A 16,281-nucleotide genomic window follows, 5' to 3' on the forward strand; every position below is an offset into this window, starting at 1 on the left:
GACGCTTGAGAAGTCAGAGACGCAACCTGCGGAGCAGAATTACGTGTGACAGCATTAATCTCAGCCAGACAAGCTGAGATAGCTTGGAGTGCCCACACGGCCGCAAAGGCCGGGGCAAAAGACGCGCCCGTGGCCTCAAAGATGGACTTCACCAGGAGCTCTATCTGCCTGTCAGTGGCATATTTTAGCGATGAACCATCTGCCACCGATACCACAGATCTAGCCGCCAATCTAGAGACTGGAGGATCCACCTTGGGACACTGAGCCCAACCCTTAACTACGTCAGAGGGGAAGGGGTAACGTGTGTCAGTAAGGCGCTTAGTAAAGCGCTTGTCCGGAACCGCTCTGGGCTTCTGGACAGCATCTCTGAAGTTAGAGTGATCGAAAAACGCACTGCGTGTACGTTTGGGGAACCGAAACTGGTGTTTCTCCTGCTGAGAAGCAGACTCCTCTACAGATGGAGGCGGGGGAGACAGATCTAACACCTGGTTGATGGACGAGATAAGATCATTTACTAAGGCGTCCCCTTCAGGTGTATCAAGATTGAGTGCAACGTCAGGTTCAGAGCCCTGAGCTGCGACGTCCGCCTCATTCTCCAGAGAGTCCTCGAGCTGGGAACCCAAGCAGCGTGAAGAAGTCGGGGAAGATTCACAGCGGGCCCGCTTAGTCTGTCTGGGACTGTGGTCCGGGCAGGAGTCCTCCGCGTGGGACCTAGGGCCCAACCTGGGAGCGAGCTGCGGCGCGGAGCGAGAGGGGCCTGGAGGCGACGAGCTAACGGGGACCGGGGCCTGTGTAAGGACCGGTCTGGACTGCAAAGCTTCCAGCAGCTTGGCAGACCATTTGTCCATACACTGAGCCATGGTGTGAAAGTGACTCAGAGAGTTTCTCAGCAAACGCAGCAAACTCTGTCCCTGCCGCCTGGACAGGGGGAGCAGGGGGGTCTACATAAGCCGAGGGGTCCACTAGTGACCGAGGCTCCGGCTGAGCAAGTGAAACAGGGGTCGAGCATTGCGCACAGTGAGGGTAGGTGGAACCCGCAGGTAACATAGCCCTACAAGAGGTACAGGTCGCAAAAAAAACCCTGTGCCTTAGCACCTTTGCTCCTTGTGGACGACATGCTGTTGTCTCCTAGGAGAGTGATCACTGAGGGTATATGGGAAGGGGTATACAGCCAGACCGAACAGAAATATGTATATAAATACGTATCTATTCCGGCACCCTGGGGGGGGGACCAGCACCGGGTGACCGGTGTGGCTTACCGACCGCTAAAAAGCGGAATGTGTGTCCTCCAGATTCCCTGCCTTAGGTCTCCCAGAGCTGCAGAGCTCTTCTTTGATAATCCTCCACCGGCAGAATGCCAAAAACATGGCTGCCGGAGCTCTCAGGGGAGGAGTGGAGCCATGGGCGGTGCTAGAAAAGTGCGGGAATCTGGGGTCCCCACAGTGATCAGTGAGGGGGGAGGAAACATACAGGATGCTCTGGCCCGCACAGCCGACATCAGGCCGGCCGTCCCGCCCTTACCCCTGACAGGCAGGCCCGGGGGCGGGATTTTTGCTACTAGGCCGCGATGAAGCCGGGGACTAAATTTAAGACCGCGGCCGACAAGCAGGCGCGGTCGGCGCGGAAGTCCGCCGGTCTTCACAAATCAGCAGCTGCTGCAGCGTCCGGGAAGAAGGCGCTCCATGCACAGTCCCCATGGGGACACAGAGTACCTTATAGATGCAGGGCCCGGTCCCTGAGGATGAATAGACTCCTGTCCAGCAGATTCCCACAGGGGCTGCGGAGGGAGCCCGGTCCCAGTGAATGGATGACCGGTCAGGATCCCACTTCTCCCAGAGCCACTAAGGGATGGTGAAGGAAAACGGCATGAGGCTCCGGCCTTTGTACCCGCAATGGGTACCTCAACCTTAACAACACCGCCGGAACATGCCGGGGGCCCCGTGGGGGTCCTCTTTTCTTCCAACCGATATAACTAATCTGAGAATGCATGAGTGGATGTGTGCCTCCTTCCACACAAAGCATAAAACTGAGGAGCCCGTGATGCACGGGAGGGTGTATAGGCAGAGGGGAGGGGTTACACTTTTAAAGTGTAATACTTTGTGTGGCCTCCGGAGGCAGAAGCTATACACCCAATTGTCTGGGTCTCCCAATGGAGCGACAAAGAAAGGTTTATCTTTGACTATTACCAAACACTAGAAACCATATTGCATTTTACTCTACAAAACAAGGCCTGGTGTATGCAACTGTAAGGACTAAAACACACGACGAGTAAAACAGACCAAGTGGAATGCAATATAATAAAAAAAAATTTTGCATTCCACCTGGACCTATGTTACTCTGTGGGGCTGTTCCCATCTGCGATTTTCTTTCTCAGCCCTAATCGTAACGAGAAAACAGTCAATAGCATAATGCGGGTAGAATCTCATCAGTTTTTACTCACAACCATACAAGTCTTTGGGTGTGGGAGAAACTTTACACTGCACTCACATGACACAGGAGTGCAGTGCGATAATCGCATCAGCTGATAACAAAGGAGATAGGGAGATTAGTCCCTCCCTCTTCTCTGCAGCTGTGATCGGATTGCAGGATCACATCACAGTATAAGGACACCCAGCTTGCACTCACAGCATAGCAGGAGCTGGGGGTCATTAGAATAACGCATCCGATGCACTCGCATCGCATGCTAAATGCTTGTGTGGCCTTAGCCTAACCTAAATTTTTATTTTTTTAGCAGATGTCACAGTATCATTTTTTACAAAATTAAAAAGCAAAAACAATAGAAATACGTTCTAAAACGTATTGCCATCTATGAATTCAGCATCGTATAGAGCCCTATAACATCATGTCTGCAGTATGCCCTACCTTCAGCAGAATACAGAACCCCAGATATTGCTTGGTGTCCTCATAACTCTACAGTAAAGTCCTATTGGAACATAATGTCCTCAAACTCATTGAGGAAAGGCGTATTGATTATGAAAGAACTTGAATGTCCACACATTATGCTGCTGTATTGTTTTTTTTTTTGTTTTTTTTTTTTTAAGTAATTGTCAGTGGTCGTCAAACATCCCCAGAAATAATTCAAAATGATGCATGCTGGATCAGGCTCAGATATGCTACAAAAAAGCAGGGCGTGTAATAATATATATACACCATTGTAGGGTATAAGTATAAAATCTGAATCTGTGGATCTGACTTCCAGTAGTGGAGTTTAATATAGTTTATAAAAAAAGCCATCTGTAAATTTATTTTACGTAAATCTTAATGGATAAATGTATCTGTGTGCAAAAACCGTAGGCATACATAAAGTCAGGTACACTCAAACTTGCAGGCATCAGAAGACGGGGGATTGGGAATAACATAACATAACTGCATAAACCTTTATAAAAAAACAAAAACATCCAGAGAACTGAACATGGATACATAGTACTCAAAATAACTTCTGAAACAAAAGAGAAAATGCTTACAGGGAAGATTAAAATAAACCTAGTTTTTTTTAACATAGTCGAGGAAGACTATATATAAAAAAAAAAAAAAAAAAAAAAAAAAAAAAAAAAATATAAGAGCAACATTCTTCAGTGCAATAAGCAGTTATCTTAAAACAATGCAAAATCCTTCTGGTCTCATTTTGTAGTATTTAACAAAAAAAAAGAATATTGTAATACATACATATATATATATACATACGAGTGTGCGCCTGTGCATAATATATATATACACGTACACAATACCTCTCAGTTTCGCAATGACCACACACCGGTACAGTGTGCATATCAGACACGTCAGGAAAGTTGTGTTCTTAACAACGGTGCAACTTTTGCAGAGTATAAAACAAAGGCTTAGAAAAACAAAAATAAAGGAGAAAGACAGAACAAGACCATTATCCTCTTCACAAGACTTGTATGGTATCTCATTTTCAAAAGAAAAAAAAATGGACACTTGTCAAGCGCATCTAAAGTTGCATTGCAGTTAAAAACAATACTGTGAGGCATTTGGGAAGGGTTGTGCCCTTCAGTTTCCTAGTTTTTACTGCACCAAGGTAGAGAAATCAGCATTCCAAAACGCACATGGGAATCACAAAAATATTCTCTATGGCAAACTTCTATTTGTATCAAACAGACCATGACCATATACATTGGGTGCTAAAACGCAAGTTAAGAGGGTTAGCCTCCTGTTTGACCTTAAGGCATAATATATGAAATCCAGACTCTTGAAATGTATTCCTTTAGTGTTGTAGACCCTGTTAGTGTTAATGGTTCTGGTAACGCCTTCTGTGATAGTAATGCTCTTTGTGACTTGTGCAATTCCCATGCAGCTGGTCTATGCTGCTTGTCCATATTAATAGTGCAGTGTGTGACCCACAAAGTGGCTGGCAAGACCACCGACTTTTTTCGGCTCAGTTCAATGCTCGCTGTTTTATCGTGTGGAAGATCCAGTCCACTTTCGTTGTCCAGCCACCATGATGAGCGTCATTCATCTGTTTCATGAAATACTCCAGAGCTTCCTGCTCAGTTTTGTCCAGTGCCAGTGTCTTCCTAATGTACGCAATGTCGTCAAAAGACTGCAGTTCAGGCATGCCAGAGCCAAGCATCATCGAAAATAAATTGATGAACAGATTGGCGTGCTGGCGAATGGCCAAATAAGCTTTGTAACACATCTCCTGAAACCTAGGAGGAGAAGACAAATATTGTGACGTCAAGAATTTCCCATAGTGTTACTACTTACTAAAAAAGTAAAATGACTATTTCCGATGCGCACTGTAAAATCTGTTTCTCATAGTCTTCATTTGTGGATACAGGAACCATGGAGCAAAAGCGACCACTTCTCCATGGTTCCTGTGTCCCCCAATGAAGCGACTGAGAAAGATTATTGGAAGAGGGACACTGACTTGTGACCAGCACAGAAATACTCATTGCCCAATAGGGATGCTGGCTGGGATAGTTACCACTAAATGACTTCATTGGCACACTGTATAAAATACAGACAAGTACAACTGTGATAAAATGGGACAGTTTGACGGATCACTTTATATTGTCCCAAAATTATACTACAAAAAAAATAAAGTAAATAAATAAACCTACCATTTAAGATCTAGTTGTGCCTTATCCTTAGGGGTGCCAAGGGTCATACCTGTCAATCAGCTTTCTGACGTGCATATAGGAAACCAGCCAAGGCCATTTTGATCAATAAAGCACTTTGTTTAGTAGAGACTAAGAGGCCGGTTTCACATCTGCGTCATTTTTACGGAAACAGAATCCAGCACAGATGCAGTACAGTTCATTTATTTACAGTGGAAGCGCGACACCATGTGGACACATGCGGGTAGTGTATGAAGCACATAACCACATGGTGTCTCGCTTCCAATGTAAATAAATGAACTGTACTGCATCTGTGCTGGATTCAGTTTCCGTAAAAATGACGCAAATGTGAAACCGGCCTAAGACTGGTATTGCAGCGTAGTCCCGCTCAATTGAAGAGTACAGTCAGACTTGCATATTCAAGATATAATAATTTTTATGTTCCCATTTAAAAAGGACATCATAGGCTTCACAATTTCTATTAGATTTTTTGGGGGGGGGGGGGCAAAACTGTCCTGTGTGAAAGTGTTCCCATGCCTTAATTTCTACAGCTACTCTTCTTTCTTACCTTTCAAAGTCCCTGGTCTTTGTACACTCCTGAATTCCCTTACTGATCACAATTAAGAAGTCCTGGGTTAAGACAAATGGTACACGTTCTCGCTTGTAACCAAATTTTTTCTTCTTATGATCCAAAAAGTGCCCAAAATCTATATGAAATAGCTGACAAAAATAAAAAAATTCAGTTTTAAAAACACAAGAAAACGCTATGTGAAGAACTACCACCAACTGTATCATTTATACAACCTCACCAGTGCTCAGCATAAAACAAAGACTTAAGACATCACTGCAGTTACAACTACCTCTTTATTGCATCATAACTGTGAAACTTGAAGAAATTAAGCAGACATTAGGTTCCAACGTACTTGCCCATTGTCTTTCACCATAATGTTACTGTTGTGACGATCACCTATTCCAAGAATGAAAGTGGCAACGCAGTACCCAGCACATGATCGAGTGAATAAGTCAATGGCAGCATCATACCTAAGAGAGAAGAGAGGCAGATGGATTAGAGGCCTAGTGATCATTTCTATAAGTAAAAGTGGCCACACGTGACATGCTTAGTGAGGCCTCTTGCACTTGGAAATATTCAGGACTTCTGTAAAATAGATCCCAAACAAAACCTTGACCCTACTGTACCTCACTGTGCCTTGGAAGCACACAAACCTTCTGGATCCTCTACTAATATACACAAGATAGTTTTCACCATTGCCTTTTGGGAAGGGAGGGGCGGGTAAGATAAGGGGTGGGTGGTGGGGGGGGAGAAATACCATGCCTCCCTGATAACCTCACACTTCGCCAGTGAGTGAAATAGAAGAAACTGTGCTAGTTATAGCAGCATGCAATTACTTGCTGCAGGACGGATCGCTGCTAACAGGTAAATTTAGGGCAGTGGTCTGGGCCTGTGATGTGTGGCTTGAGGCCTTCCGCCAGCTTGGCACATTAGCAGCAGGTCTAGCAAACAGTTATGCAGAGCAGATTTCCAGGTAATGCAGGAGATTGATGTCACTACTCGGGGGGCTCTGGAAATAAGTTCCCGACTCTCCACGAGAGCTGAAAACTGCCTCTCAGTTTGGGATCCATCATGTAGGGAGTAGCAACCTGCTCCTGCCAGGACAAATGGAAGACTGAAATGGTATGCATTAGCCCAGCTCTGTGTGTTCAGCAGTGGCAGCTGCATGTTGGTAGAGTGTAGAGTAAATGTTCTGTGGGTACTCAGAGGGACTGTCAACAGAGAATGACTGTTCAAACCAAGCACAGGCGCTCATGCATCATGGCAGGGATAAAACATATAATACACCTTCCCATCTACTTGTTTTCGCCTCTATAGGGTGGCTTTACACGCTGCAACATCACTAACGACATACAGTTAGGTCCAGAAATATTTGGACAGTGACACAATTTTGGCGAGTTGGGCTCTGCATGCCACCACATTGGATTTGAAATGAAATCTCTACAACAGAATTCAAGTGCAGATTGTAACGTTTAATTTGAAGGTTTGAACAAAAATATCTGATAGAAATTGTAGGAATTGTACACATTTCTTTACAAACACTCCACATTTTAGGAGGTCAAAAGTAATTGGACAAATAAACCAAACCCAAAAAAAAAATTTTTCTTTTTCGCTCCTAATTGGGAGACCCAGACAGTGGGTGTATAGCTACTGCCCTCTGGAGGCCGCACAAAGAACTACACTTAAAAGTGTAAGGCCCCTCCCCTTCTGGCTATACACCCTCCCGTAGGAGTACAGATTCCTCAGTTTTAGCTTTGTGCGCAAGGAGGTCAGACACGCACGCATAGCTCCATTGTTTTTAGTCAGCAGCAGCTGCTGACTATGTCGGATGGAAGAAAAGAGGGCCCATACAGGGCTCCCAGCATGCTCCCTTCTCACCCCACTGTATGTCGGAGGTGTTTGTAAGGTTGAGGTACCCATTGCGGGTACGGCGGCAGGAGCCCACATGCTGATTCCTTCCCCATCCCTTTTTACAGGGCTCTGGGTGAAGTGGGATTTACTGGTCTCCAGGCACTGAGACCGTGCTCCATCTACAGCCCCTGGAGAAGATGCTGGATGGAGCGGAGTACATCAGGGACATGGCCCTGCTTCCTCAAGGTACTCTGTGTCCCCGTGCATTTGGCGCTCACACCGCAGCATGCTGGGTGTTGTAGTGCGCCGGGGGACATCAGCGCTACGGCGCTTGTGCCATGGCCTCATTCAGCTTCGCTGAAGCAGGCACACTTCTAGGAATCGGTCGCGCCGGCCGCTGGGACTGCGGCGCGGCTGGCACTTGTGGTGCGCCGGGGACTTCAGCGCGGCCCGCGCTTTTACGGCGGCCGCGCTGATAACTCGAGTCCCCGGCTTTTGCGGCCTGCTTCCATTCGTTCCCGCCCCCGGACCTGCCAGTCAGGAGAGGGGCGGGACGCTGGCCACGTCTAGGAATCGGTCATGCCGGCCGCTGGGACTGCGGCGCGGCTGGCACTTGTGGTGCGCCGGGGACTTCAGCGCGGCCCGCGCTTTTACGGCGGCCGCGCTGATAACTCGAGTCCCCGGCTTTTGCGGCCTGCTTCCGTTCGTTCCCGCCCCCAGACCTGCCAGTCAGGAGAGGGGCGGGACGCTGGCCAGTGCATCAGCGCTGAGGGCTGGAGTCGTTTTTACATACTCCAGCCCTCACAATCGGCACAGAGGGGACACTGTTTCCCGCACTTTTGTTTGGGAACTCCCACGGACCGCCCCTCTCCACAGACGCCGGCAGCCATTCCTGCTGACACGCTGAGCTGCAGAGGGGAGCCGGGGAGACCCAGACAAGGAATTCTGCAGCCTCTTACCCGCTATTCAGCGGGCGGTAAGCAGCCCTCAGGGCTCACCCCCTCTTGTGCCAGTAGTATTCTTAGTATTTTGTTTCTACAAATACTTTGTATTGCATAGCGCTGGTCGCCCTTTGGCTATAGACTCTCTCACATTGCAGAGAGCCAGCAGCATGTCGTCCGTAAAACGCAAGGGTGCCAAGGCACAGACATTATATGCTTCCTGCACCGCATGTGGGACTTTTCTACCGGCAGGCTCCACGGACCCCCATTGTGTGCAGTGCTCGGCCCCTGCGGCGCTTGCACAGTCGGGACCTCTGCTGGACGTGACCCAGGGTGTACCACCTGTGAATGCTGTCCAGGTGACAGGAACTGAGTTTGCAGCTTTTGCTGACAGAATGTCTCTCACTATGTCACAAATTCTTGACACATTGCGAGCTAGGCCTGTACTTCAGGCCACGGACACTGTGCAATCATTGCCCCCTGGTCCCCCTCAGCTCCAAGCTCCGGGACGGGCATATACACCTCAGGGTGAAGACTCTGACTCGGACGATGGCCCCGGGCAGCCTAAGCGGGCTCGCTATGACGGGCCTTCACATTCATCTCAATGGTCAGGATCCCAGCGAGATGAATCTATGGGTGATGAGGCGGACGTAACTGATCAGGATTCTGATCCTGGGACCGCTCTCAATCTAGATACACCAGATGGTGACGCCATAGTTAATGATCTTATATTTAACATCAATAAGATGTTAAATATTTCCCCACCAGCTCCTCTTGTGGAGGAGTCAGCTTCGCAGCACGAGAGAATCCATTTCAGATACCCTAAGCGTACTTTAAGCACTTTTCTGGACCACGCTGACTTTAGAGACGCAATCCAGAAACCCCACGCTTATCCTGAAAGGCGTTTTCCTAAACGGCTTAAAGATACACGCTATCCTTTTCCCCCTGAGGTGGTCAAGGGTTGGACCCAGTGTCCAAAAGTGGATCCTCCAATTTCCAGGCTTGCAGCTAGATCCTTGGTTGCAGTTGAAGATGGAGCGGCACTTAAAGATGCCACTGACAGGCAGATGGAGCTCTGGCTGAAATCCATCTATGAAGCGATTGGAGCGTCATTAGCGCCTTCTTTTGCAGCCGTATGGGCACTCCAAGCTATCTCAGCCGGGCTTGCGCGAGTTGACTCCGTCACACGTGCATTTGCCCCGCAGGTAGCACCATTGACCTCGCAAATGGCGGCATTCGCGTCGTACGCGATTAATGCTGTTCTTGACGCTACAAGCCGCACGGCAGTGGCATCAGCCAACTCCGTTGTTTTGCGTAGGGCCCTGTGGTTGAGACATTGGAAAGCAGATTCTCATTCCAAGAAGTGCTTAACCAATTTGCCTTTTTCTCGTGACCGATTGTTTGGAGAGCGTTTGGATGAAATCATCAAACACTCCAAGGGTAAGGACTCATCCTTACCGCAACACAGACAAAACAGACCCCAACAGAGGAAGGGTCAGTCTGGTTATCGGTCCTTTCGAGGACCGGGCAGGTCCCAATTCGCCTCGTCAAAAAAGACTCAAAAAGACCAGAGACGCTCAGATTCTTGGAGGTCTCAGTCACGCCCAAAAAGGACAGCCGGAGGAACCGTTGCCAAGACGGCGTCCTCCTGACTTGCGGTCTCCGATTCCCACACCCGCGGTCGGTGGGAGGCTTTCCCACTTTGGCGACATCTGGCTGTCACACGTCAAAGACCGTTGGGTGAGGGATATTCTGTCTCACGGGTACAGGATAGAGTTCAGTTCTCGTCCGCCAACTCGTTTCTTCAGAACTTCTCCACCACCAGACCGAGCCGATGCTCTGTTGCAGGCGGTGGCCGCTCTAAAGGCGGAAGGAGTGGTGACCTCCGTCCCTCTTCAGGAACAAGGTCACGGTTTTTACTCCAATCTGTTTGTGGTCCCAAAAAAGGACGGATCGTATCGGCCCGTCCTGGATCTAAAGTTGCTCAACAGACACGTAAAGGTCAGGAGGTTCCGGATGGAATCCCTACGCTCCGTCATAGCCTCAATGTCTCAAGGAGATTTTCTAGCATCAATAGATATCAAGGATGCGTATCTCCACGTGCCGATCGCACCAGAGCATCAGCGTTTCCTACGCTTCGTCATACACGACGAACACCTGCAGTTCGTAGCGTTACCTTTCGGTCTGGCAACAGCCCCCCGGGTCTTCACCAAGGTCATGGCAGCAGTAGTAGCTGTTCTGCACTCGCAGGGTCACTCGGTCATCCCGTATCTAGACGACCTGCTTATAAAGGCACCCTCTCAAGAGGCATGCCAACACAGTCTGAAGGTGGCACTAGACACTCTCCAGAGTTTCGGGTGGATTATCAACTTTCCAAAGTCTCATCTAACCCCGACCCAATCTCTGACTTATCTTGGCATGGAGTTTCATACTCTCTCAGCGATAGTGAAGCTTCCACTGGACAAGCAGTGCTCGCTACGGACTGGAGTGCAATCTCTCCTTCAGAGCCAGTCGCACTCACTGAGGCGCCTCATGCATTTCCTAGGAAAGATGGTAGCAGCAATGGAGGCAGTCCCGTTCGCGCAGTTTCATCTGCGCCCTCTACAATGGGACATTCTACGCCAATGGGACGGGAAATCGACGTCCCTCGACAGGACTGTCTCCCTCTCTCAGACTGCCAAGGACTCTCTGCGTTGGTGGCTTCTCCCCACCTCATTGTCACAGGGAAAGTCGTTCCTTCCCCCGTCCTGGGCAGTGGTCACGACGGATGCGAGCCTATCAGGGTGGGGAGCGGTGTATCTCCACCACAGGGCTCAGGGGATGTGGACTCTGGAAGAGTCCACCCTGCAGATCAATGTTCTGGAAATCAGAGCAATCTATCTTGCCCTGCGAGCCTTCCAACAATGGCTGGAAGGCAAGCAGATTCGGATTCAGTCGGACAATTCCACGGCGGTGGCGTACATCAACCACCAAGGGGGAACACGCAGTCGCCAAGCTTTTCAAGAAGTCCAACGGATTTTGACGTGGGTGGAAAGCAGAGCGTCCACCATATCCGCAGTTCACATCCCAGGCGTGGAAAACTGGGAAGCAGACTTTCTCAGTCGCCAGGGCATGGACGCAGGAGAATGGTCCCTTCACCCGGACGTGTTTCAGCAGATCTGTTGCCGCTGGGGGACGCCGGACGTCGATCTGATGGCGTCACGGCACAACAACAAGGTCCCAGTTTTCATGGCACGGTCTCACGATCACCGAGCACTGGCGGCAGACGCCTTGGTTCAGGATTGGTCGCAATTCCGACTCCCCTATGTGTTCCCACCTCTAGCATTGTTACCCAGAGTTCTCCGGAAAATCAGGTCCGACTGCCATCGAGCCATACTCGTCGCTCCAGATTGGCCAAGAAGGTCGTGGTACCCGGATCTGTGGCATCTCACGGTAGGCCAACCGTGGACACTACCAGACCGTCCAGATTTGCTGTCTCAAGGGCCGTTTTTCCATCTGAATTCTGCGGCCCTGAACCTGACTGTGTGGCCATTGAGTCCTGGATCCTAGCGGCCTCAGGTTTATCTCATGAAGTTGTTGCCACAATGAGACAGGCTAGAAAACCATCCTCTGCTAAGATCTATCACAGAACGTGGAAGATATTCTTAGCGTGGTGCTTGGCTCAAGGGTTTTCTCCCTGGCCATTTGCATTGCCAATTTTTCTTTCCTTCCTGCAGTCTGGGTTGGAAAAAGGTTTGTCGCTTAGCTCGCTTAAGGGTCAAGTCTCCGCGCTATCCGTATTCTTTCAGAAGCGCTTGGCACAGCTTTCTAAAGTACGCACGTTTCTCCAAGGAGTTTGTCATATCGTTCCTCCTTACAGACGGCCATTGGAACCCTGGGATCTGAACAAGGTTCTCATTGCTCTCCAGAAGCCGCCTTTCGAGCCTTTGAAAGAGGTTCCCCTTTCTCGGCTTTCACAAAAGGTAGTTTTTCTTGTGGCGGTCACGTCTCTTCGAAGAGTGTCCGAGCTAGCGGCGTTATCTTGCAAATCTCCCTTCCTGGTGTTTCACCAAGACAAGGTAGTACTGCGTCCAATTCCAGAGTTTTCTCCCAAGGTGGTTTCTTCCTTTCATCTCAATCAGGATATCACTTTACCATCTTTGTGTCCGCATCCAGTTCACCAATTTGAAAAGGGTTTACATCTGTTGGACCTGGTGAGAGCACTCAGGATTTACATTTCTCGCACGGCGGCTCTACGCCGTTCTGATGCGCTCTTTGTCCTAGTCGCTGGTCAGCATAAGGGATCGCAAGCTTCCAAATCCACCCTGGCGCGGTGGATCAAGGAACCAATTCTTCACACATACCGTTCTGCTGGGCTTCCGATTCCATCTGGACTGAAGGCCCATTCTACCAGAGCCGTGGGTGCGTCCTGGGCATTGCGGCATCAGGCTACGGCTCAGCAAGTGTGCCAAGCGGCTACCTGGTCGAGTCTGCACACGTTTACCAAACACTATCAAGTGCATACCTACGCTTCGGCAGATGCCAGCCTAGGTAGACAGGTCCTTCAGGCGGCGGTGGCCCACCTGTAGGAAGAGGCTGTCTGACAGCCCGTTCATGTGGTATCTTTTTACCCACCCAGGGACTGCTTTTGGACGTCCCACTGTCTGGGTCTCCCAATTAGGAGCGAAAAAGAAGAAGGGAATTTTGTTTACTTACCGTAAATTCCTTTTCTTCTAGCTCCAATTGGGAGACCCAGCACCCGCCCTATTTGTTCTTAGGGTTTCGTTTTTCGGGTGCACATGTTGTTCATGTTGTTTCTTAAGTTCTCCGATCGTGTTATCGGATTGAATTTGTTTTTGAAACTGTTATTGGCTTTCCTCCTTCTTGCTTTGGTACTAAAACTGAGGAATCTGTACTCCTACGGGAGGGTGTATAGCCAGAAGGGGAGGGGCCTTACACTTTTAAGTGTAGTTCTTTGTGCGGCCTCCAGAGGGCAGTAGCTATACACCCACTGTCTGGGTCTCCCAATTGGAGCTAGAAGAAAAGGAATTTACGGTAAGTAAACAAAATTCCCTTCTTTATTTTCAATATTTTGATGCGAATCCTTTGGAGGCAATCACTGCCTTAAGTCTGGAACCCATGGACATCACCAAACGCTGGGTTTCCTCCTTCTTAATGCTTTGGCAGGCCTTTACAGCCGCATACTTCAGGTCTTGCTTGTTTGTGGGTTTTTCCATCAAGTCTGGATTTGAGCAAGTGAAATGCATGCTCAATTGGGTTAAGATCTGGTGATTGACTTGGCCATTGCAGAATGTTCCACTTTTTTGCACTCATGAACTCCTGGGTAGCTTTGGCTGTATGCTTGGGGTCATTGTCCATCTGTATTATGAAGCGCCGTCCGATCAACTTTGCGGCATTTGGCTGAATCTGGGCTGAAAGTATAACCCGGTACACTTCAGAATTCATCCGGCTACTCTTGTCTGCTGTTATGTCATCAATAAACACAAGTGACCCAGTGCCATTGAAAGCCATGCATGCCCATGCCATCACGTTGCCTCCACCATGTTTTACAGAGGATGTGGTGTGCCTTGGATCATGTGCCGTTCCCTTTCTTCTCCAAACTTTTTTCTTCCCATCATTCTGGTACAGGTTGATCTGTCTCATCTGTCCATAGAATACTTTTCCAGAACTGAGCTGGCTTCATGAGGTGTTTTTCAGCAAATTTAACTCTGGCCTGTATTTTTGCAATTGATGAATGGTTTGCATCTAGATGTGAACCCTTTGTATTTACTTTCATGGAGTCTTCTCTTTACTGTTGACTTAGAGACAGATACACCTACTTCACTGAGAGTGTTCTGGACTTCAGTTGATGTTGTGAACGGGTTCTTCTTCACCAAAGAAAGTATGCGGCGATCATCCACCACTGTTGTCATCCGTGGACGCCCAGGCCTTTTTGAGTTCCCAAGCTCACCAGTCAATTCCTTTTTTCTCAGAATGTACCCGACTGTTGATTTTGCTACTCCAAGCATGTCTGCTATCTCTCTGATGGATTTTTTCTTTTTTTTCAGCCTCAGGATGTTCTGCTTCACCTCAATTGAGAGTTCCTTAGACCGCATTTTGTCTGGTCACAGCAACAGCTTCCAAATGCAAAACCACACACCTGTAATCAACCCCAGACCTTTTAACTACTTCATTGATTACAGGTTAACGAGGGAGACGCCTTCAGAGTTAATTGCAGCCCTTAGAGTCCCTTGTCCAATTACTTTTGGTCCCTTGAAAAAGAGGAGGCTATGCATTACAGAGCTATGATTCCTAAACCCTTTCTCCGATTTGGATGTGAAAACTCTCATATTGCAGCTGGGAGTGTGCACTTTCAGCCCATATTATATATATAATTGTATTTCTGAACATGTTTTTGAAAACAGCTAAAATAACAAAACTTGTGTCACTGTCCAAATATTTCTGGACCTAACTATCGTCGGGGTCACGTCGTTAGTGACGCACATCCGGCGCCGTTAGCGACATCACAGCATGGTGACACCAAGAAGCAACGATCGCAAAAACAGCAAAAATCATTGATCGTTGACACGTCGCTCCTTTTCATAATATCGTAGGTGGTGCATGCCGCTGGTTGTTCGTCGTTCCTGCGCCATCACACATCGGTATGTGTGACACCGCAGAAACGAGGAACATCTCCTTACCTGCGTCCACCGGCAATGAGGAAGGAAGTAGGTGGGCGGCATGTTCCGGCCACTCATCTCCGCCCCTCCTCTGCTATTGGGCGGCCGTTAAGTGACGCCGCTGTGAAGTTGCTATGATGCCGAACGCACCTCCCCCTTGAAGGGATTGTTCGGCGGTCATAGCGACATCGCTGAAAAGGTATGTACGTGTGATGCTGTTGTACCGATAATGTTCGCTACGGCAGCGATCACCAAATGTTGCACCGACGGGGGCGGGTGCTATCGCTCGCGACATTGCTAGCGATGTTGCAGCGTGTAAAGCACCCTTGTCTCCACCTTCTCTTTCTTCAATTAACAGCTCTGGCTTCAAAACGCCTGGAAGTGCAGAGATTTAGGGAAAACCAGCAGGTGGGAAGGTGTATTAAATGTTTAGCCCCATCATGATGTACAGTACGACTTGCTTTTTCCCCCTAATTCTCTGCACTTCCCAGGCTTTTTGAAGCTAGAACTATCAATTAAAGAAGAGGGGAGGGTGGAGATAGAGGGGAAAACAAGCAGGTGGGAAGGTGTATTAAATGTTTGCCCCTGCCATGATGCATGAGTGCCTGCGCTTGGTTTGAACAGATATTCTGTACTGTGCTGTCCATTTAGCTTGATAGTTTGCTGAACAACCAACTCAAGAAAACTGCTTAAGTTAAGATCAAAAACATGTATACGAGACACATTAGAAAATAGCGTGGAAGATTGCAACTCACGTTTCTCCCTTGTTTTTATCCCTGAGCCATTGATGTAAGGTATGACTGTTGAACTGCAGAGCACCTTTTAATCCTCCTTTACATTGAATTTGCATAATAGTATGAGAACATCTGACCACTTCAATGAGTCCTACGCAATCTCCTATAGAGAGGCACCCATAAGGAAGCATCCTGAAAGAGATTATGGCATTTACACAGTGACCATCGAATGCAACATTTCCCTCAGTGTCGCAGGGACATGGGTTCTGTTCCATTTCAGTGCAGTAAAGTCAAAGTCTAAGATTTCCTGCTTCTCTGGGAGGTACCAGCTGCAAACGTGTATCTAAGTGACACATGGAGGCTTGTGCTCAGATGTAACCGGGTTAGGCTGCTTTCACACATCCGGTTTTTGCAGTGCGGCACAATACGGCGCTTTTTGGAAAAAACGCA

General features: G+C 48.5%; 1 protein-coding gene across 2 annotated transcripts in view; it reads right to left on the bottom strand.

Moving 5' to 3' along the window:
- Positions 1-3,193: 3,193 nt before the first annotated feature.
- PIK3CA (phosphatidylinositol-4,5-bisphosphate 3-kinase catalytic subunit alpha) overlaps positions 3,194-16,281 on the bottom strand; it is a 136,906-nt gene continuing 123,818 nt past the window's right edge. For both annotated transcript variants that reach the window (XM_075340608.1, XM_075340606.1), the window contains exons 18-21: positions 15,853-16,023; positions 5,999-6,116; positions 5,644-5,795; positions 3,194-4,664 (exon numbers count right to left, since the gene is read on the bottom strand). In XM_075340608.1, the coding sequence (XP_075196723.1) occupies positions 4,394-4,664; positions 5,644-5,795; positions 5,999-6,116; positions 15,853-16,023 (712 nt within the window). In that variant the 3' untranslated portion in view covers positions 3,194-4,393. The remainder of the gene's footprint in view (positions 4,665-5,643; positions 5,796-5,998; positions 6,117-15,852; positions 16,024-16,281) is intronic.

This window comes from Anomaloglossus baeobatrachus, chromosome 3 (genome assembly GCF_048569485.1).
Source record: "Anomaloglossus baeobatrachus isolate aAnoBae1 chromosome 3, aAnoBae1.hap1, whole genome shotgun sequence".
NCBI lineage: Eukaryota > Metazoa > Chordata > Amphibia > Anura > Aromobatidae > Anomaloglossus > Anomaloglossus baeobatrachus.